The sequence below is a fragment of the Acipenser ruthenus genome, chromosome 18 (assembly GCF_902713425.1).
Source record: "Acipenser ruthenus chromosome 18, fAciRut3.2 maternal haplotype, whole genome shotgun sequence".
NCBI classification, from domain to species: Eukaryota; Metazoa; Chordata; class Actinopteri; order Acipenseriformes; family Acipenseridae; genus Acipenser; species Acipenser ruthenus.
Window position 1 is genome coordinate 12,329,048 of NC_081206.1, and position 21,592 is coordinate 12,350,639.

The 21,592-nt window shown below is 41.8% G+C and overlaps 1 protein-coding gene across 1 annotated transcript in view; it reads left to right on the forward strand.

Annotated features, from left to right (window-relative positions):
- LOC117405737 (tyrosine-protein phosphatase non-receptor type 1-like) overlaps positions 1 to 20,025 on the forward strand; it is an 81,336-nt gene extending 61,311 nt beyond the window's left edge. Inside the window, exons 5-9 of the mRNA XM_034009120.3 lie at positions 1,592 to 1,729; positions 5,522 to 5,731; positions 10,428 to 10,589; positions 15,026 to 15,234; positions 19,492 to 20,025. Of these exons, the coding sequence (XP_033865011.2) occupies positions 1,592 to 1,729; positions 5,522 to 5,731; positions 10,428 to 10,589; positions 15,026 to 15,234; positions 19,492 to 19,696 (924 nt within the window). The 3' untranslated portion in view covers positions 19,697 to 20,025. The remainder of the gene's footprint in view (positions 1 to 1,591; positions 1,730 to 5,521; positions 5,732 to 10,427; positions 10,590 to 15,025; positions 15,235 to 19,491) is intronic.
- The last annotated feature ends 1,567 nt before the right edge of the window (positions 20,026 to 21,592 follow it).

The following is a 21,592-nucleotide window of genomic DNA, read 5'->3' on the forward strand; positions in this document are numbered from 1 at the left end:
CAGCTTTGCCCAACACCTGGTCGTCTAATGGTTAGACGGAGACCTGGAGAGGCCTACAAGCCACAGTGTCTCGCACCCACTGTGAAATGTGGTGGAGGATCGGTGATGATCTGGGGGTGCTTCAGCAAGGCTGGAATCGGGCAGCTTTGGCATGAATCAAGCCAAGTACAAGGTTGTCCTGGAAGAAAACTTGCTTCCTTCTGCTCTGACAATGTTCCCCAACTCTGAGGATTGGTTTATCGAGCAGGACAATGCTCCATGCCACACAGCCAGGTCAATCAAGGTGTGGATGGAGGACCACCAGATCAAGACCCTGTCATGGCCAGCCCAATCTCCAGACCTGAACCCCATTGAAAACCTCTGGAATGTGAACAAGAGGAAGATGGATGGTCACAAGCCATCAAACAAAGCCAAGCTGCTTGAAGTTTTGCGCCAGGAGTGGCATAAAGTCACCCAACATCAATGTGAAAGACTGGTGGAGAGCATGCCAAGACGCATGAAAGCTGTGCTTGAAAATCAGGGTTATTCCACCAAATATTGATTTCTGAACTCTTCCTAAGTTAAAACATTAGTATTGTGTTGTTTAAAAATGAATATGAAATTTTCTTTGCATTATTTGAGGTCTGACAACACTGCATCTTTTTTGTTATTTTGACCAGTTTTTCATTTTCTGCAAATAAATGCTCTAAATGACAATATTTTTATTTGGAATTTGGGAGAAATGTTGTCAGTAGTTTATAGAATAAAACAAAAATGTTCATTTTACCCAAACACATACCTATAAATAGTAAAACCAGAGAAACTGATAATTTTGCAGTGGTCTCAATTTTTTCCAGAGCTGTGTGTAAAATATATATATATATATATATATATATATATATATATATATATATATATATATATATATATATATATATATATATAATATATAATTTTTTTTTTTTTTTTTACATATATTTACACATACACAGTGCCTACCCCCTTGGACGTTTTCACAGTTTGTTGTATTACAACCTGAAATCGTGATTTTTTTTTTCCTTTGATTTATTTATATAAAAAAAAAAAAAAAAAAATGTTTCCATGTCTCGCATGTTTCCTATTTCTGATGACGGGAGGTGCAGCATTGAAAGGCCTGAAAAGACATTTGCCAATTTTTCACTAAAAGGTCTAAAAAAAATACCAATAAAATGCAATACACGTTTAACATATTATTATTATTATTATTATTATTATTATTATTATTATTATTATTATTATTATTTATTTCTTAGCAGACGCCCTTATCCAGGGCAACTTACAGTCGTAAACAAATACATTTCAAGAATCACAGTATAATATGAGAGCTACAAAGTAATTAATACATTTACCATGAGATTTCCAGAATTGTTTTATTTGTTAGATGTACTTTAAGATCTAGATTAGCTCTAATTAAGATATAAATGTCAATGCCGCCCAGCACCGCAATACTTCATTAGGATCCTTAAGACTGAACGTTTTGATATCAAACAGCTTCTAGCACTGATGGGCTGCATTGCCTGCTCTCGTTTGTAAATGCTCTTCTGTTAAACTCCTCTCCGCTGTCTTTCCCCAGGTGAAGTGTGCCCAGTACTGGCCACAGCGAGAGGAGAGAGAGATGGAGTTTGCAGACACACACTTCAAGCTAACTCTGATCTCAGAGGATGTCAAGTCGTATTACACTGTGAGACAGCTGGAGCTGGAGAACCTGCAGGTGAGTTCTGATCTTGGAGGATGTCAAGTCGTATTACACTGTGAGACAACTGGAGCTGGAGAACCTGCAGGTGAGCTCTGATCTCAGAGGATGTCAAGTCGTATTACACTGTGAGACAGCTGGAGCTGGAGAACCTGCAGGTGAGCTCTGATCTCTGAGGATGTCAAGTCGTATTACACTGTGAGACAGCTGGAGCTGGAGAACCTGCAGGTGAGCTCTGGTTTCTGAGGATGTCAAGTCGTATTACACTGTGAGACAGCTGGAGCTGGAGAACCTGCAGGTGAGAGCAGAGAAGCCAGGCTGTCTGGAGCTGGGGCTGCACTCGAGAACGATGTGTGTGCTTTTACTAAGGAGGTCACTTGGGAATGGATTTGAAAGTAATGGGAATGGAATTGGATTTCACCCCGACTAGGGTTGCCACCTCATGACCTCAAAATAAGGAACAGATCCTAACGCAACGCCACACAACACCCGTGCCCCCCCCCCTCCCCCACACGCACACATTTTTATTTTTTTACTCTCACATATACAGTAGACCTCTTTAAAACATAATTATTAGTTAATGTATTTTAAGATATTTTGACAAATGAAAGCATCATAGGCTTTTTATGTTTTCTATTGGCCAAAAACATTTATTATATATAACTTTAGTTCCAGGGCACTTTTGTAGATTCTTGGCAATTCAAACAAATGTCAGGATTTCACACACATTCAATACAAACAATCAATGAAAAGCTTAGAACTATGTGGAATTACAAGTTCCCTTTTAAAATAAATTTCCTCTTTTAAAATAAATACCACAAAGCTATTGCACATTTCAAATTAAGCATTGGACATGCAACCTGCCGTGGTTCCCGATTGAAATTTCTGCTGACAGGAAGTCACATGCCAGAATGAATTTGCTGCATAAAGCTAAAGATAAATAAAAAAGATATATTGATCTTCGTAAACTCTCTGCATATACAAATTATGCTAAATTCTCAGCCTGAGTTTGTAAGTCTTTACAGAATCAGAATTGGTTGTCAAAATGACTAAGATATGTGAATTTAGAAATTGTTAGTAAAGTAGAAATTATTACTGATTTACAAAGTGCTTATGATGAGCTAATAACAATGCTGTTGTGTCCAAACATGGATGGTACCAACATATATTGAATCTTTATTGGCAGCCATTAAGTTCTTTATTTCCTTTTCCATGCATATTTTTGGTTGCTTCTTGCAGCAGCAAGGAGAGTTTTGTCCTCTATGATCAAGGAGTGGAAGTCTGCACACCCCACATCAAAATAGAGGCTCACAAGGAGCTCACTTTTGATAAGCTCTACTGAACATCTGTTTCGGCTGTCGCTCCATTTCTTTTGCGATGGACACCATAGTTGTTGCCATTAAAAGCTGAAACTGAGTTAAGAGATAATCCAAACCTCTCCAGTGAGCTGGTGATGCATGCAAATCTGCAGATTCATCTGATTCATCTGGATTTTATATATATATATATATATATATATATATATATATATATATATATATCTATATATATATATATATATATATATATATATATATATATATATATATATATATATATAAAATCCATATGAATCAGATAAATATATATATAATTATTATTGAGATATAGATATAGATAGATATATATCAATAATAGATTATATATATATATCTCAATAATATATATATATATATATATATATATATATATATATATATATATAATTTATTATTATTTTGTTTATTCAGCAGATGCCTTTATCCAAGGCGACTTACAGAGACTAGGGTGTGTGAACTCTGCATCAGCTGCAGAGTCACTTACAACTACGTCTCACCCGAAAGACGGAGCACAAGGAGGTTAAGTGACTTGCTCAGGGTCACACAATGAGTCAGTGGCTGAGGTGGGATTTGAACCGGGGACCTCCTGGTTACAAGCCTGTTTCTTTAACCACTGGACCACACAGCCTCCTATTATTATAAAATCCAGATGAATGAGAAATATGTATATATAATCTATTATTGAGATATATAGATATATAGATATAGATATATAATCTATTATTGAGAGATAGATAGATAGATATCTCAATAATAATGACTAAAGAATAAAACTTCACTCTAGCTACATTAAGTAATACTAGCTAGTTATTTCAATATTTAAATACAAATTGTGTAATGCAAATAACAGCACATGTTCAATACATACTATTAAAATGCAAATATGTAAATAGGCTACATCTTGGAGAATAAGAACCCAGAGAATGATCGATGCATTAAAGCGCTATTTACGTATCACACATCAAGAAAATACACTTGGAATGATGAACGGATTATGAGTGCACGCACATAAAGTATAAAGTCCATTTAAAACGTTAAGAGTAACGTTAGCTACTAATTGGTGGTGCGCTTTGAGTTGTGAGAGCGACCCAGAAAATGTATTTCGTAAAGATCAAAAGTCAAAACTACACAAGAACAACACTGTCCAATGCGTAATTAATTAAAATAATTACACTTAAAGTCCACAAGAAAGCAAAAAAAGATACCGGAGACTGCATTACAGAGGAAAATCATAACTTTGTGCTCAGGTCCGTGAATGCTAGAAATTGCGGTGGGTATTATTATTATTATTATTATTATTATTATTATTATTATTTTATCCAAGGCGACTTACAGAGACTAGGGTGTGTGAACTATGCATCAGCTGCAGAGTCACTTACAATTACGTCTCACCCGAAAGACGGAGCACAAGGAGGTTAAGTGACTTGCTCAGGATCACACAATGAGTCAGTGGCTGGGGTGGGATTTGAACAGGGGGTTTCCTGGTTACAAGCCCTTTTCTTTAACCACTGAACCATACAGCCTCCTATATTAGCTATCTAATGTTAGCTAATGTAATTGTAATCACTCTAGCTAGATGAATAAATTATGCAAGGAGAAGTACAGTAGCCTGCCTACCTTATCAGCTTCAGGTGATCTCTCTGGAATAAAGAACGATTGAATAGCCTGATTGGTTCTCCTTGTTCGTTATGAGCATGAACTTCTCCCGCTTCATGCTGTCTAAGGTCACAAACTCTGCCGTGAGAGATCGAAAATTATTTTCTGCACACAGTGCACCAGGCTTTTGTTCACCCGTGTAAAATCCTTCTCCCATTCGTCCATTTTTTTTTTTTGAGGTGTTACCGAATTTGCCATCGTGTCTGAAATCGGTCAGCTAGGTTATATGTTTCATCACTACATAGCTGACAGTGGCACACACCACCCAATAGGATTTAGAACTGCCTCTCACTAGTCAGTCCTTTTCGCGAGGTATGTGTAAAGTGAATAATTGTTAATCAAATAAACTACACCTCCCATAATTACCTGCTAACTCCGAGACGGATCCGGTTCCGGTAGGAAGTGCTTCACAAGAGACAGAGATCTCTGACTTCTCATGCTTGAAAAATACATTTGGCTCAGTAGTGCAAAATATGAAACAAATTGCGTTCCGTATCGATTTGAAACGGAACGCAACATTTTATTTACCAATACAGGACGATTCCGTATTATACGGAACGGGTGGCAACCTTAACCCCGACCCTGGTCAGTGCCCTGAGTGAGAGGGAACGACATCTTGTCTTGTTGTGAAATGAATGATGAGCACTGTGCTGTTCCAGTGACTGCCCTCCCTCCCTCTGCAAGCTGGTTCATTCAGGCCTCAGTGTGGAGAATGTATAGTTAAAGCACTGATGCTAAGTCTATCTTGATGTGTTCAATTGGAAAGTGAGTGTGCTGCTCCTCCTCTCTCCCCTAGACCCAGGAGACTCGCGAGATCCTGCATTTCCATTACACCACCTGGCCTGATTTCGGGGTCCCTGAATCCCCCGCCTCCTTCCTCAACTTCCTGTTCAAGGTGCGGGAGTCCGGCTGCCTCGGCTCGGAGCAGGGCCCTGCGGTGGTGCACTGCAGCGCAGGGATCGGCCGCTCCGGGACCTTCTGCCTGGTCGACACCTGCCTCCTACTGGTAAGAGACACAACTGCACACTTCACTTCCATTCGATTGATCTTAAAGTGATTGTAACTAATGCTGCTGGAGTCCTTCTAGAAGTGGGGGGCCATGGTCGGAATAAATGAAAATATCATTTTGAGAGTGCACTTATTTTGAACAAAATGTACATAGTTACAAAACCCCAGGCTGGCTCTTACTTCTAGTAACATTGTTTAAAGCACCTGACTACCCAGAGTCTTGTATTACTACTGCTGCTGCTGGGGTATGACGGGGTCAGTCACAAATCTGCACATTAATAACATATTCATTACTGCTGAGGTATGACGGGGTCAGTCACAAATCTGCACATTAATAACATATTCATTACTGCTGAGATGTGACGGGGTCAGTCACAAATCTGCACATTAATAACACATTCATCTGTTTCGGCTGTCGCTCCATTTCTTTTGCGATGGACACCATAGTTGTTGCCACTAAAAGCTGAAACTGAGTTGAGATAATCCAAAGCTCTCCAGTGAGCTGGTGATGCATGCAAATCTGCAGATTCATCTGGATTTTATATTTATATATAATATATATATGTTAGGTATGACGGGGTCAGTCACATCGTATAACGTATTCCTACATGTGCTACTGTATAGACAGCATTCACTGAACTGATACATGCATACTGTATGTGAAACACATAGAAATCAGTCGGGGACTGAAATTAGCTGCATAAAACAAACTAGCTTCTATCACACATCCTCTAATATTGTGTATTTTTAAATAAGTAGCGCAATTTATTGAAAAAACATTGAGAAGACAAAACGAAGCAGGGAAATAAATGTGGACTGGAGAGGAGGGCTATAGTGGAAGAGGCAAGGTTGGATAGTGAATATGACTTTATATACTGTGAAGCCATACATATTTGCAAGCCTTTTATTATGCGTTTTTCACGTATGAAAAAAACCATTAACATTGTTGGCATGAATATCATAGTGCTGTACATATGATGAAGTAATATACTACTGCCAGTGCAACGGAGCGCCAACATGCCTGGAGCAAAATAGGTTTTATGGGTGTGGTTCGCCCGATATTTTGGTCACAAATATTTGTGGCTCTGCAGTATTTTGTAAGAACATAAGAAAGTTTAGAAACGAGAGGAGGCCATTCAGCCCATCTTGCTCGTTTGGTTGTTAGTAGCTTATTGATCCCAGAATCTCATCAAGCAGCTTCTTGAAGGATCCCAGGGTGTCAGCTTCAACAACATTACTGGGGAGTTGGTTCCAGACCCTCACAATTCTCTGTGTAAAAAAATGCCTCCTATTTTCTGTTCTGAATGCCCCTTTATCTAATCTCCATTTATGACCCCTGGTCCTTTTTTCTTTTTTCAAGTCAAAGAAGTCCCCCGGGTTGACACTGTCTATACCTTTTAGGATTTTGAATGTTTGAATCATATCGCCGCATAGTCTTCTTTGTTCAAGACTGAATAGATTCGATTCTTTTAGCCTGTCTGCATACGACATGCCTTTTAAACCTGGGATCATTCTGGTTGCTCCTCTTTGCACTCTTTCTAGAGCAGCAATATCCTTTTTGTAACGAGGTGACCAGAACTGAACACAATATTCTAGGTGAGGTCTTACTAATGCATTGTAGAGTTTTAACCCTTTGCAGTCCATTTATTAACTGCGCGTCAGGCACGCCAGGTCTAATTAATTTTCACACGCGCAGTTAATTTTATACGCGCTGTTTTAAAAGTATTTTTTTTCACAGTCAAACGGGTTTAAATGGCCCTGCATATCAACAAAGCACTCACTAGGCATCTCCAGCCCCACCCCACCCTTTCGTTTGCTATAGCGTTCACCTATGTAAGAAATAAATAATAATAATAATAATAATAATAGTCGTACATACCGATCGATCATCTCCGGATCACTCGTTTTATCACCAAACTCCTCAATAATGCGATCCAAGTCATTATTTTATTACTATAACATCTGAAAAAAGCTCTGCAAATGTCCATGATAGTCTCTGTGCGCTGACGCACTCAGCCAGCTTGTTTACTATGAACGCCCCGTTATCTGATACCTGATACCATGTATGACTATTCAGGAGATACGCCTTTTTTTTTTTTTTTTTTTTTCCCCGACTTGTCTCGGCTCCTGTCGCTCCCACTCAGCAATTGAATGATTTTCTCTGCTTTTTCCGGAGAAAAAATTACTAAACACCCGTTTATTGCGTTGCTATAATGATGTCGGACCCAGTCCAACAAAGGACCTGTGAGGAATAATTGCAATGTCGGACCCAGTCCGACAATGGACCGCAAAGGGTTAACATTACTTCCCTTGATTTAAATTCAACTCTTCTCACAATATTTCCGAGCATCCTGTTAGCCTTTTTTATAGCTTCCCCACATTGTCTAGATGAAGACATTTCTGAGTCAACATAAACTCCTAGGTCTTTTTCATAGTTCCCTTCTTCAATTTCACTATCTTCCATATGATATTTATAATGCACATTTTTATTGCCCGCATGCAATACTTTACACTTTTCTCTATTAAATTTCATTTGCCATGTGTCTGCCCAATTCTGAATGCTGTCTAGATCATTTTGAATGACCTTTGCTGCTTCAACAGTGTTTGCCTATCCTCCTATTTTTGTGTCGTCTGCAAATTTAACGAGTTTGCTTACTATACCAGAATCTAAATAATTAATGTAGATTAGGAATAGCAGAGGACCTAATACTGATCCCTGTGGTACTCCACTGGTTACCTCACTCCATTTTGAGGTTTCTCCTCTAATCAGTACTTTCTGTTTTCTACATGTTAACCACTCCCTAATCCATGTGCATGCATTTCCTTGAATCCCTACTGCGTTCAGTTTGAGAATTAATCTTTTATGCAGGACTTTGTCAAAAGCTTTCTGGAAATCTAAATAGACCATGTCGTATGCTTTGCAGTTATCCATTTTCAATGTTGCATCCTCAAAAAAGTCAAGTAGGTTAGTTAGACACGATCTCCCTTTCCTAAAACCATGCTGGCTGTCTCCCAGGATATTGTTACCATATAGGTAATTTTCCATTTTGGATCTTATTATAGTTTCCATAAGTTTACATATAATAGAAGTCAGGCTTATTGGTCTGTAGTTACCTGGTTCAGTTTTGTCTTCCTTTTTGTGGATCGGTATTACGTTTGCTATTTTCCAGTCTGTCGGTACAACCCGTGTCAAGAGACTGTTGCATGATCTTGGTTAGCGGTTTGTAAATAACTTCTTTCATTTCTTTGAGTACTATTGGGAGGATCTCATCCGGCCCAGGGGATTTGTTTATTTTAAGAGCTCCCAGTCCCTTTAACACTTCTGCCTCTGTTGTACTAAGGTTATTTAAAATTGGATAGGAACATCTATGATTTTGCCATTTGTGTCTTAGACATTTAACCTCTTCTTTGAATGTTCTCTTGCTGTTATAATATTGGAAAAACATTTTGGAATTGGTTTTAGCCCCCTTAGCAATGTTCATTTCTATCTCTCTCGTGGCCTTTCTAACTTCCTTTTTGACTTGCATTTGCAGTTCCAAGTACTCTTTTCTGTGTGCTTTGTTTTTGGTCCCTTTTAAACACTCTGTAAAGTGCCTTTTTTTTGCTGAATATCTTTTTTTATTGATCTATTAAACTATTTTGGCCATTTTATTTTAGATTTAGATTTGTCTACTTTTGGGATGTAATTGTTTTGCGCCTCTAGTACTACATTTAAAAAAAAAAACACTTTCTGTGGATGTTTTCTCTATTTTACTCCAATCTACTTCTGTTAGTCTCTGTTTCATACCTTCATAGTTTGCTTTTCTAAAATTGTAAACCTTAGCTTTAGTCATTACTTTCCGGGTTTTAAAAATCACTTCAAATGAGACCATGTTGTGGTCCGAGTTTGTCAATGGCTCTCTGACCTCTGTTTTAGTTATTCTGTCTTCGTTATTTGAAAAGACTAAGTCAAGGCATGCCTCCCCTCTAGTCGGTGCCATGACAGATTGCGTTAGGAAGCAGTCATTTGTCATTTCCACCATTTCAATTTTGTCTGTCGTGCTCCCCACCGGGTTTTCCCATTTTATATGGGGGAAGTTGAAATTAGTATGGCTTCTCCTTTTCTACACGCACTTCTAATGTCATTGTATAACAGATTATTTTACTCGCTGTCTGAATTTGCCGGTCTATAGCATGCTTCTATTATTATGCCCTTTGAATTTTTGTCCATTATTCTGACCCATATTGATTCAGTGTTTTCTTCATCCCGATTTTATCACCTGGGCTTCAAGACTATTTCTTATGTATAGTGCTACCCCTCCGCCTCTTCTGTCCTGCCTGTCTTTCCTATACAGTGTGTACCCACTAATATTATATTAGTCTCCATCACTCTCAGGCAACCAAGTTTCTGTAACACCTATCACATCGTAGTTACTTGTTAGTGCAGTAGCTTCAAGTTCTAACATTTTGTTTCTGAGACTTCTAGCATCAAGAAATACATTTAATAGTTGTCTTATCTGAGTTGTTGCCCTTGTTTTGATGTGGTCTCCCTTCTGTTTTTTTGTTTTGTCCCCCCTTCCTTTCTAGTTTAAAGAAGCTGCTCTGACTTTTATAAAGGCCTTTGGTTGATGTAGACTGGGTTGCATATATCTATGAACACAGAAAGGGTATTATTTGTAAGCCCATGGACAATAATGTCTCTCCCTGTCTCCTAGATGTCCCTTCGTAAGGACCCCTCCTCTGTCAGTGTGCGGGACGTCCTACTGGAGATGCGTCGATTCCGGATGGGACTGATCCAAACTGCAGACCAGCTGAGATTCTCCTACCTGGCTGTGATCGAGGGGGCCAAGAGCATCATGGGAGACCCGTCAGTGCAGGTGCGCAGCGTGGATTTCCATACTCAGAAGTGACATGTTTTTATTAACTTATTACTATTCCTTTACCCTTTTAGGATGTTTGCAAGAATCAGAGTGGCGCTTATGCCTTAAATATATTGATTTTGTTTTTAAAGTTTTGATAAGTTTTTGACAGTGTTCAGGAGCTGCTCTGCAGTCCTAGTTGCGTGCCATAGACAGAATGTAGGCTAGATCAGAAAGTCTCTTCACATCCATCTAGTGCACCGCAGTCCTTTTGCTTCAACATATGAAATTAACAGAATAAGTAAGAGGAAAGCAATAGACAAGTGTATGTTAATAAACTATAATAATAAAGTAACAGACAAACTAACTGTTAAAGTAAATTAACACAGCACCCGACACATGTTAAATGCAGCAGCAGCTCTAGATTAATTATGAATACAAGAGCAATATTCAAGACATGCACAACATTATTTAACAGAATGGTGAAGCAACTCGGCAGAACGCAATGCGCAAATTGCTCTAACAATTTCCAATTTTTTGTAGCAAGAGAAACAGCGGCACTTTTCGTTGTTTGTTTAAATGCCATTTTGTAGCAATGAGGTGCACTCGTGGAAATCGGAATACAAAACGAGTCAATGTTCTGGACAGCGGTTCTGGAAAGATTGAATAAACCAATCAGTGTGCCTCAAGACGCTCACAATGTCAAGCCACTTTTGAAAAGACTAAAAAATAGTTTGATGATGATGAGTTATCAGGTTTCAAAACAGTACTGTATCAGTTGTGAATGGATTGCTATCGGTGCCAAGAAGGTGTTCTTTTAACCAAAGTTCCTGTTCCTTTAGGCAGAGCATTTACAATGGGAAAAATCTGTTTCACCACAAGGGTGTTCTCAGAGGCGTAGTGTTCTCTTAGGAGGTGTTCCTATACACGGAGACGACTATCCTTCATTTCCATGTTTTAAAAATCCTTCATGGTACAGTTGGTACAGTAAACCTTGTCAATTTACTCTATCTGGATGCTGCTCCACAGCACGTCGCAGTGTTACAAGCACAGCACGCACGCTTACATCATTGGTGTCTGTTTCAGACAGAGCATCCTGGTCGCCAAGGTGACACATCTGAGAGTTCTTCCTCTGACATCCCCTCTGGTGTTGTCAGAGTTTCAGTTTCGTTGTATTTTTGTCTGCACTCTCCTCACTACAGAAAACCCAGCTTTTTTTTTAAAACAATGTTGCATGTGTTTGCTGACTGACAGAGTTCCGAGCATGCTTTAGTAAGCGCACAGCATCTAACAGAGACTTTTTATTTACACACAAATTTTTGTGTTGATGCTCATTGCTTTTCTCTTTCCAGCCATGCTTTACAGTCAGTGCTGTTTTTTCAAACTGTAAACCTGACAAGGATTAAATAGCCAAGGTACAGTACAGGGGTAATTGCTCAGTAATAAGGTGCAAACAGCTGATTGATCGATCTGTTAAGCTTTTGCTACAGTAAACTGCTGACCTTTGTATTAATCTATGTGAATGGCAAGGTAACAAGGTGAAAACAGCCGATTGGTGGATTAGTAAGAGCGATTTCTACAGTATAAGCAGTGCGTTTGTTATTTAAATCTATGTGAATGGCACATAACGAGATCCAAACAGCTGAGTTTGCCCGAAATATGCAGCGCTTTTAAATGCCTTTGTTTTTTAAATCAATGGGAATGGCAAACGCTATTTGCCCGATTTATAAACAGCTGCCCACAATAACACTCGACAGTGTAAGTGGTGGATACTGTAGTCCAGGGGTAGGCAATTCCGGTGCTGGAGGGCCAGTGTCCCTCCTGGTGTTTGTTCCAAATGACCAGTTAAGCTTCTAATAAGCACTTTATTGGTCCAATTAAATAATTTAGGGCACAGTTGGAACAAAAATCAGGAGGGACACCGGCCCTCCAGGACTGGAATTGTCTACCCCTGTGTAGTCCATTGAATTACAAGAATCTCCAGCAATACTATCTCCATTGTCCACCAGATGGCGCAGCTAGTCTATTTGATATATTTCCTGACAGGAATGTCTCGATGAGACAGACTCTGGGAATACCAATTTGGCAATTAACAAGAATCTCATCTGCTTGCCTTTTCAGATGTTTTAATGTCTTAGGTGTCAATTAAATTATTTTGAAGCCTAAAACAAATGACAAATGGTATGTGTTTAGAATGTAGATTCCTTTTTCCTTTTGAAGCTTGGTGATCTGTGGGAATCCAAGCCAAATGTCTTTTGAATGGAGATTTTCCTCAGACAAAGATTTTTTGTCTTGCAAAAATCCCAGTCAGTTTTACTTAAATTTGTATATAATCTATACAATATATTTAAACATTTATACATTGTAGAATTTTGTTCTTCACATCTCCTACCTGCTGGACCACCACTTCTTTCAAGCATTCCAGTTGGATTTGTTCTGTGTGACTGTGAGGGATGACAGCGTGGAGTCTGTGTGTCTGAGGGATGACAGCGTGGAGTCTGTGAGGGATGACAACGTGGAGTCTGTCTGTGAGGGATGACAGCGTGGAGTCTGTGTGTTTGTCTGTGAGGGATAACAGCGTGGAGTCTGTGAGGGATGACAGCGTGGAGTCTGTGTCTGTCTGTGAGGGATGACAGCGTGGAGTCTGTGTGTCTGTCTGTGAGGGATGACAGCATGGAGTCTGTGTGTCTGTCTGAGAGATGACAGCGTGGAGTCTGTGTGTCTGTCTGAGGGATGACAGCGTGGAGTCTGAGGGATGACAGCGTGGAGTCTGAGGGATGACAGCGTGGAGTCTGAGGGATGACAGCGTGGAGTCTGAGGGATGACAGCGTGGAGTCTGAGGGATGACAGCGTGGAGTCTGAGGGATGACAGCGTGGAGTCTGAGGGATGACAGCGTGGAGTCTGAGGGATGACAGCGTGGAGTCTGAGGGATGACAGCGTGGAGTCTGTCTGTCTGAGAGATGACAGCGTGGAGTCTGTGAGGGATGACAGCGTGGAGTCTGTGTGTCTGTCTGTGAGGCATGACAGCGTGGAGTCTGAGGGATGACAGCGTGGAGTCTGTCTGTCTGAGAGATGACAGTGTGGAGTCTGTGTCTGTCTGTGAGGGATGACAGCGTGGAGTCTGTGTCTGTCTGAGAGATGACAGCGTGGAGTCTGTGTCTGTCTGTGAGGGATGACAGCGTGGAGTCTGAGGGATGACAGCGTGGAGTCTGTGTGTCTGTCTGAGAGATGACAGCGTGGAGTCTGTGTGTCTGTCTGTGAGGCATGACAGCGTGGAGTCTGAGGGATGACAGCGTGGAGTCTGTGTCTGTCTGAGACATGACAGCGTGGAGTCTGTGTCTGTCTGAGAGATGACAGCGTGGAGTCTGTGTCTGTCTGTGAGGGATGACAGCGTGGAGTCTGTGTGTCTGTCTGTGAGGGATGACAGCGTGGAGTCTGTGTGTCTGTCTGTGAGGGATGACAGCGTGGAGTCTGTGTGTCTGTCTGTGAGGCATGACAGCGTGGAGTCTGAGGGATGACAGCGTGGAGTCTGTCTGTCTGAGAGATGACAGTGTGGAGTCTGTGTCTGTCTGTGAGGGATGACAGCGTGGAGTCTGTGTCTGTCTGAGAGATGACAGCGTGGAGTCTGTGTCTGTCTGTGAGGGATGACAGCGTGGAGTCTGAGGGATGACAGCGTGGAGTCTGTGTGTCTGTCTGAGAGATGACAGCGTGGAGTCTGTGTGTCTGTCTGTGAGGCATGACAGCGTGGAGTCTGAGGGATGACAGCGTGGAGTCTGTGTCTGTCTGAGACATGACAGCGTGGAGTCTGTGTCTGTCTGAGAGATGACAGCGTGGAGTCTGTGTCTGTCTGTGAGGGATGACAGCGTGGAGTCTGTGTGTCTGTCTGTGAGGGATGACAGCGTGGAGTCTGTGTGTCTGTCTGTGAGGGATGACAGCGTGGAGTCTGTGTGTCTGTCTGAGAGATGACAGCGTGGAGTCTGTGGGATGACAGCATGGAGTCTGTGAGGGATGACAGCGTGGAGTCTGTGTGTCTGTCTGAGAGATGACAGCATGGAGTCTGTGTGTCTGTCTGAGAGATGACAGCGTGGAGTCTGTGTCTGTCTGTGAGGGATGACAGCGTGGAGTCTGAGGGATGACAGCGTGGAGTCTGTCTGTCTGAGAGATGACAGCGTGGAGTCTGTGTCTGTCTGAGAGATGACAGCGTGGAGTCTGTGTCTGTCTGTGAGGGATGACAGCGTGGAGTCTGTGAGGGATGACAGCGTGGAGTCTGTGAGGGATGACAGCATGGAGTCTGTGAGGGATGACAGCGTGGAGTCTGTGTGTCTGTCTGTGAGGGATGACAGCGTGGAGTCTGTGTGTCTGTCTGAGGGATGACTGCGTGGAGTCTATGTGTCTGAAGCACAGTCCTCTGTGTCTGACTGTCCCAGTATGACTTGTTTTTTTGTCTGTTTAGGAGTCTTGGAAAGAGCTGTCAAACGAGGAGGACACTCCCCCCGAGTTCACTCCTCCCCCCCCACGCCCTCCCAAGCGCATTGGTGTGGACGCACCCAATGGCAAGACTTCTGAACCAATCATCTTCTTCCCCCCTGCATCGAGGGTGGAGTTTCCAGAGGAGGAGGAGCCGCCAAAGAAGAGACTGGGTTCTGAGCCTCTCGTTGCTAGGTAACCAAGACTGTAACCTAAACTATTGGTTGTGTTCAAAGATTCGCTTGTTCGATGTTGACCCTGTCAATGCCTTGTGGTCCTGGTGAGAGTCCAACGAAGAGCCCAGACTAATGCCAGAGCTTAAGGAATTGTAGCTAACAAAATCATTGCATGATGTGACCCTTTCATTAGCCAAGTAGATCTCAAGAGTGCAGTTTTGGGGTGCTCCCGAGTGGCGCATCCAGTAAAAGCACTCACTAGAGTGCAGGATGCGCTCTATAGCCTGGACGTCGCGAGTTCGAGTCCAGGCTATTCCACAGCCCACCGTGGACGGGAGCTTCCAGGGGGCGACGCTCAATTGGCCGAGCGTCGCCCGGGGGGAGGGAGGGTTAGGTCGGCCAGGGTGTCCTCGGCTCACCGCGCACCAGCGACCCCTGTAGTCTGGCTGGGCGCCTGCGGGCTTGCCTGTAAGCTGCCCAGAGCTGCGTTGTCCTCCGACGCTGTAGCTCTGAGGCGGCTGCACGGTGAGTTCGCAGTGTGTAAAGAAGCGGGCGGCTGACGGCACACGCTTCGGAGGACAGTGTGTGTTCATCTTCGCCCCTCCCGAGTCAGCGCAGGGGTGGTAATGGTGAGCTGAGCCTAAAAATAATTGGGCATTTCAAATTGGGGAGAAAATAATAAAAACTAATTGGCAACGACTAAATTTAAAAAAAAAAAAAAAAAAAAAAAAGAAAAAAGAGTGCAGTTTTGAAAGAAATCCATGTCATAGGAAACGTGGGATTTCATTTTAAAACATATCTGGTTCTACTTTAGGTTAACAAAAGCTCTCCGTTTCTATACCTATTCTCCAGGATATGTGTCACACTTCCTGGTTCATTTCACCACTGTTGTGTTTTTGGTTATGTTACTGGCTGAAAGCATGTCAGTTAATAGGGGAAGCAGCTGGTTGGTCAGTGCCTGGAAAGACACTTTTGTAAGGGGTGGGGACAATTTCACCCTCCAGGTGACCAAGTAAGTGCAACGCTAACTGAAAGCAGGGCTTGCAAACAGATTTTTTTAACCAGGTGCAATACCATAAATCATGTCTTAAAATAACAATATTTTACTACAACATGTTTTTCTTTCAAAACTGGACGTTTGAGACTTTGAACAAGTGGAAGTACACAACTTGTAAGTTATGGAAGTATTCATGGTTGCTTTAAAGGAATGAGCTATAAAGATTGAACTGAATCTATTACCCTACACAAAGAAGAGGGGCTTTATTGAAGAGCATTTAAATCTTGAAATTAGTTAAATTAACCCCAACCAATACTTTTAAGTGCAGTACATAAACCAGGACTAAAGTACACAGTTGGAAATTAAGCAGAAACCCAGAGGGTAGGAGACTCTTCACACAGAGTGGTGAATGAGTTATCTAGTCCCAACAAGGTGTTAAGATCAGTCAGCTGATAGGAACCAGACGAGCATTGATGGGCCTTGCCTTAATAAAAAAATAAAAAAGAAACATTAAAGGAGCTAGCAAGTGTAATTAACCTGTAACCCACTCGGTCTGCTAATCCAGCACCCGTCGGGCAGGAATCTCCTGATCGATGTGAGGTTAGGCAAGGCATTGAGAACAACACAGGATGAGAGACAGGTACAGAAGTACAAGATGATTATTATTATTATTTATTTCTTAGCAGACGCCCTTATCCAGGGCGACTTGCAATTGCTACAAGATTTCACATTATTTTTTTACATACAATTACATTATTTTTTTACACATTATTTTTTTACATACAATTGCCCATTTATACAGTTGGGGTTTTACTGGAGCAATCTAGGTAAAGTACCTTGCTCAAGGGTACAGCAGCAATGTCCCCCACCTGGGATTGAACCCACCTGGGTCTGGTTCTGCACAGAAACAAAGGTTTTACTGTAATTGGGAGGGTATTGGGATCTTGCTTTAACCCTTTGCAGGTCCGACATTAATTTTTCCTTTCCAGTATCAAAAAGGCGTCAATCACAGGTCCCTAGTCGTTTTTTCTCTGGAAAAAGCAGAGAAAAGCTTTCAATGGCCGAGAGAAGCTGGGAAAAAAAATGGAGGCGGAACTAAGCAATACGTATAGTCCCTTCACCACAGACATAACACGGACATAAACAAACAAGATAGCTGCTTCCACATCCAGCGCTCAAAGGAAGTCTGCCACGCTTTTTGATATGTTATAGTAATAAAATAATGACTTGGATAGCATTATTGAGGAGTTTTGGTGAACAATCGAGTGATCAAGAGATGATTTATCAGTATTATTATTATTTCTTAGCAGACGCCCTTATCCAGGTTGCAGAGGGAGGGGAGGGGAAGAGAACCTGCTTGCAGAGGGAGGGGAGGGGCCGGCAGTCACTGGAACAGCACAGTGCTTTACTACCCATTCTCCACACTGAGACCTGATTGAACCTGCTGCAGAGGGAGGGGAGGGGCGGGCAGTCACTGGAACAGCACAGTGCTTTACTACCCATTCTCCACACTGAGACCTGATTGAACCTGCTGCAGAGTTGTCTGACTGAAGAAGCAGCAGTGAGCCAGCTGTTCACTCAGAATAATAGAAGTTACATTTCTGGTGTTTGCAGTCATTCCGAGTGATTGCAGTTACACAAATATTGTGGGTTATTTATTTCAGTTGGGAAGTCTGTGTTAAGTTATTTTATTTTGGCTGAGAGTTCAGGAGAGCTCTTTGCATTAGCCTACATTATTGGTATTTATTTATTCATTCATTCATTCATTCATTCATTCATTCATTCATTCATTCATTTATTATTTATTTATTTGGCAGACTCCTTTATCCTAGGTGACTTACAGGTGTTACAGGGCAGTACATGGTTACAATGCAAGCATCATATTTAAATACAGTATAGTTTACAGTAAGTGCAAATAATAACAAATACAATAACTAAAATACAATATCAACTAGGATGCAACAAGTTAGGATTACCACAAGTTATATCTACAATTACATATTAGTAGTGCAGGGATAGTGCATTAGTTAAGGATCCAGTAACGTGGTGCTGAGGTCAGGGAAGTCCAGTGCAGAGCAGGAGGGATAGATCAAGAGATCTACAGTGCAGTCTAAACAGATGGGTCTCGAGGAGGCCGACCAAAGCAGTCCTGACGTTCTCCGGTGGCTGGTTCCACCACAGAGGGGCTAGGGAAGAGAAGGAGCAGACAAGCCAGGAGGGGAGTGGAGGAAAGGCATGACCTGTAGAGGTGGAGCAGAGAGGGCGAGAGGGGGTGCAGGGAGACACGAGTGATTGGAGGTAGGGGGGGGCCAGTGTAGTGAAGAGAGCGGTAGCAAAAACAAGGGTCTTGAATTGAATGCAAGCAGAGAGGGAGCCAGAGGAGGGTGCGAAGCAGAGGGCTAGCATGAGAGTAGCGAGTTTTGGAGAATACAAGATGAGCAGCAAAATTGAATTAACTGAAGAGGGCAGATAGTCGATGCAGGGAGACCAGCAAGGAGTTGCAATAGTCCAATCTGGAGCGTGCAAGAGCTTGCACCAGGAGTAGAGTGGAGTAAATAGTGGGAAAAGGATGGATTCGGTAAATGTTGCTAAGAAACAAGCGGCAATTGTGTGTTGAGGAAGAAATGTGTTGAGGAGGAGAGGGAGGGGTCAAGAATAACACCTAGGGTTTTAACAGATGAGGATGGAGAGTGATAAGGGATCCTAAGATGGAGAGGCGACCTCCAGGCTATAGGGCGCATCCTGCACTCCACTCGGAATGCCTTTACTAGATGCGGCAAGTAGAGGAGTTTGCGCTGTGAGAATGTGCTCAAGTTGAGATAGCTAGAGGCATTCTGAGATGTGGGAGTCAAAGGAGGGAAAGGAGAGGAAGATCTGGGCATCATCCGCATGGTAGGAGAAGCCAGAAGAGGCAGGCAAAGAAACATTATTCAGAGGGGTTCTTGATTATTGTTCATTTCTCCTAAATTTGTCTTCCACTCTGTCTGTAAGTGTCAAGCAGGTGTGACTCTGTGACTGTGACTGGCACAGTTCAAAAGTCAAGTGATTTCAATGGAATGAGGAAGACTGAATTCTGGCAATTAGTGTTCTCCAGACAAAGCAGGTAAAGGCAGATTTAAGCGAAAAATGAAACTCAATACGGAGCAACACAACCACTCGCAATGATTGCAAACACCATAACAAGACAAGGGGGTGACATTTGAGTGTACTTACTCTGAAAGATAAGGAGCGTAATTAAAATAAGATTTGAAGTGTAATATGACCTGCCTGTCTCTGCAGCCACAATGAGGAGCCCGTGGTGAGGAGGAGAGCTGTGGGAGAGACCGCCACCCAGCTGGACGAACGGGCCAATCGAGGGCAGGGGAAGAAGGAGGAGGAGGACGACAGCACGCTGGGTGCTTGGAAGCCCCTGCTGGCCAACATGTGCGTGTGCAGCGCTCTGGCCCTGGGTGTATACGTCTGTTACCGGTCCTGTTTCCACTGACCTCATAAAGCAAGGGCTGAAGAGCCAGCAAGCCGATTTGGATCCTCTCACCAGCTCAGGAGGTGGGACTTGAACCTGGAGCACCAATCACAGAGCTCGCATTCTCATTTTTGTCCGAATGCAAAAGGAAGGACTTGGTCCCCGATCAGTCCCGGGAGCTATCCGTTCTTAAACCTCAGGGCCTCAGCTACAGGACACATGCAGTTAAATTAAAAAAAAAAAAAACAATAAAAAAATACAAGCAGATTATTTTACTTTCTTTCCATCGCTTTGTATAAGGGAGCGTATATGTATGTGTGTGTGTGTATATGTGTGTGATTTATATTTTTATATATATATATATATATATATATATATATATATATATATATATATATATATAATATATATATATTAATATATATATATATATATATATATATATAATATATATATATTAATATATATATATATATATATATATATATATATATATATATATATATATATATATATAAATAAATGTATATGTGATGTCATTTTATAATTGAGATTTGAGACCATACCGCTTCATTTCTGTACTGAAATTTCATTTAGCTGCAAATTTCACTCATTGAATTAAACGTTTTATTTTTATTTTTACAAGATTATGAAATTACTTTTAATCTTTTGCTTTTTTATTATAAAATATTGGGTTCCAGATTTTGGTGCCTGTAAGAAGGCACTGGGCACTGGAGACGAGAACTTTTCCTGCTTTGGAAACCCTGATGGGGAGGTGACAACATACTTTTCTTTATTCGTAGCAGTGGCTTCCTCCTGTGTTATTAAGTTGGCAAGCCGACAAACTCCTTTCTGTTTGTGACCTAAGGTGGATTTTTGTGTTTTTTGCCCTGTTAAGGTACTAAGCTGTGTTGTCTGTCTCAGTCTGAACTAATTGCTTACCTTCAGCCTGAGGGGAATTCACTTTACTGCAGACAGATTGGTAACAAAGTGTGAAACTTTTAGCATACCATCGTCCTCCGGCAACAGGAATATAGCGCCACTTCAGTGCTTATTTGATGTGATCACTGTGTGGATGTGTTGGGGTCAGTCTCAGTGTGTATCTGCTTATTCGATGTGATCACTGTGTGGATGTGTTGGGGTCAGTCTCAGTGTGTATCTGCTTATTCGATGTGATCACTGTGTGGATGTGTTGGGGTCAGTCTGAGTGTATCTGCTTATTCGATGTGATCACTGTGTGAATGTGTTGCGGTCAGTCTCAGTGTATCAGGGGAATGTCCTCCCCTGCCTGTGTTAATGAGCGTGGCTGTAGGACATGGATCTCATTTTTCACGCTGGTTTTTCTAGTTGTGGATTTCCAGTGGCGGGGTTGACGTGAGGTTCTGTGTGTTTTCAGCTTTGACTCTGTGTTCCAGTTCACTCTCCTACTGGCATACCCACTGGACCTGCCTTTTTAATATTGACATGTCACAGCAGTGATAAAATGGGACAAGACCAGAAAGAGGCACTTGTAGCTTAAAGACAGTTAGGATCATTGTCCTAAAAGCAGTAAGCTTCCAATGTAATTTTATTGACTTGCCTTTGTGATGTTTGCAATCGCTGAGCATGGTTCTAGATTCTGTAGATTCAGTTACTGATGGTTCTGGATTTTGTAGATTCATTTACCATCTTCTCTGCCCTTACCTGACTTGGAGCGTGTTGGAGAATTCGAACTGCCTAGCACTGACTCCCTTATTCCATTCAAACCATTTGACCTTTCAACTCTGCTGGCCCAAACCTACTATATAGAGGGAGTAGGTGGGACCAACGAAGGCCACATTGTCCCTTGATTTGAGCAGAATGAGGAAGTCCTGCTCAGTTCAAACCCTCAGTTAGGATTCTCCAGAGAAGCTCACAGACTGGTAAAGACAGATACAG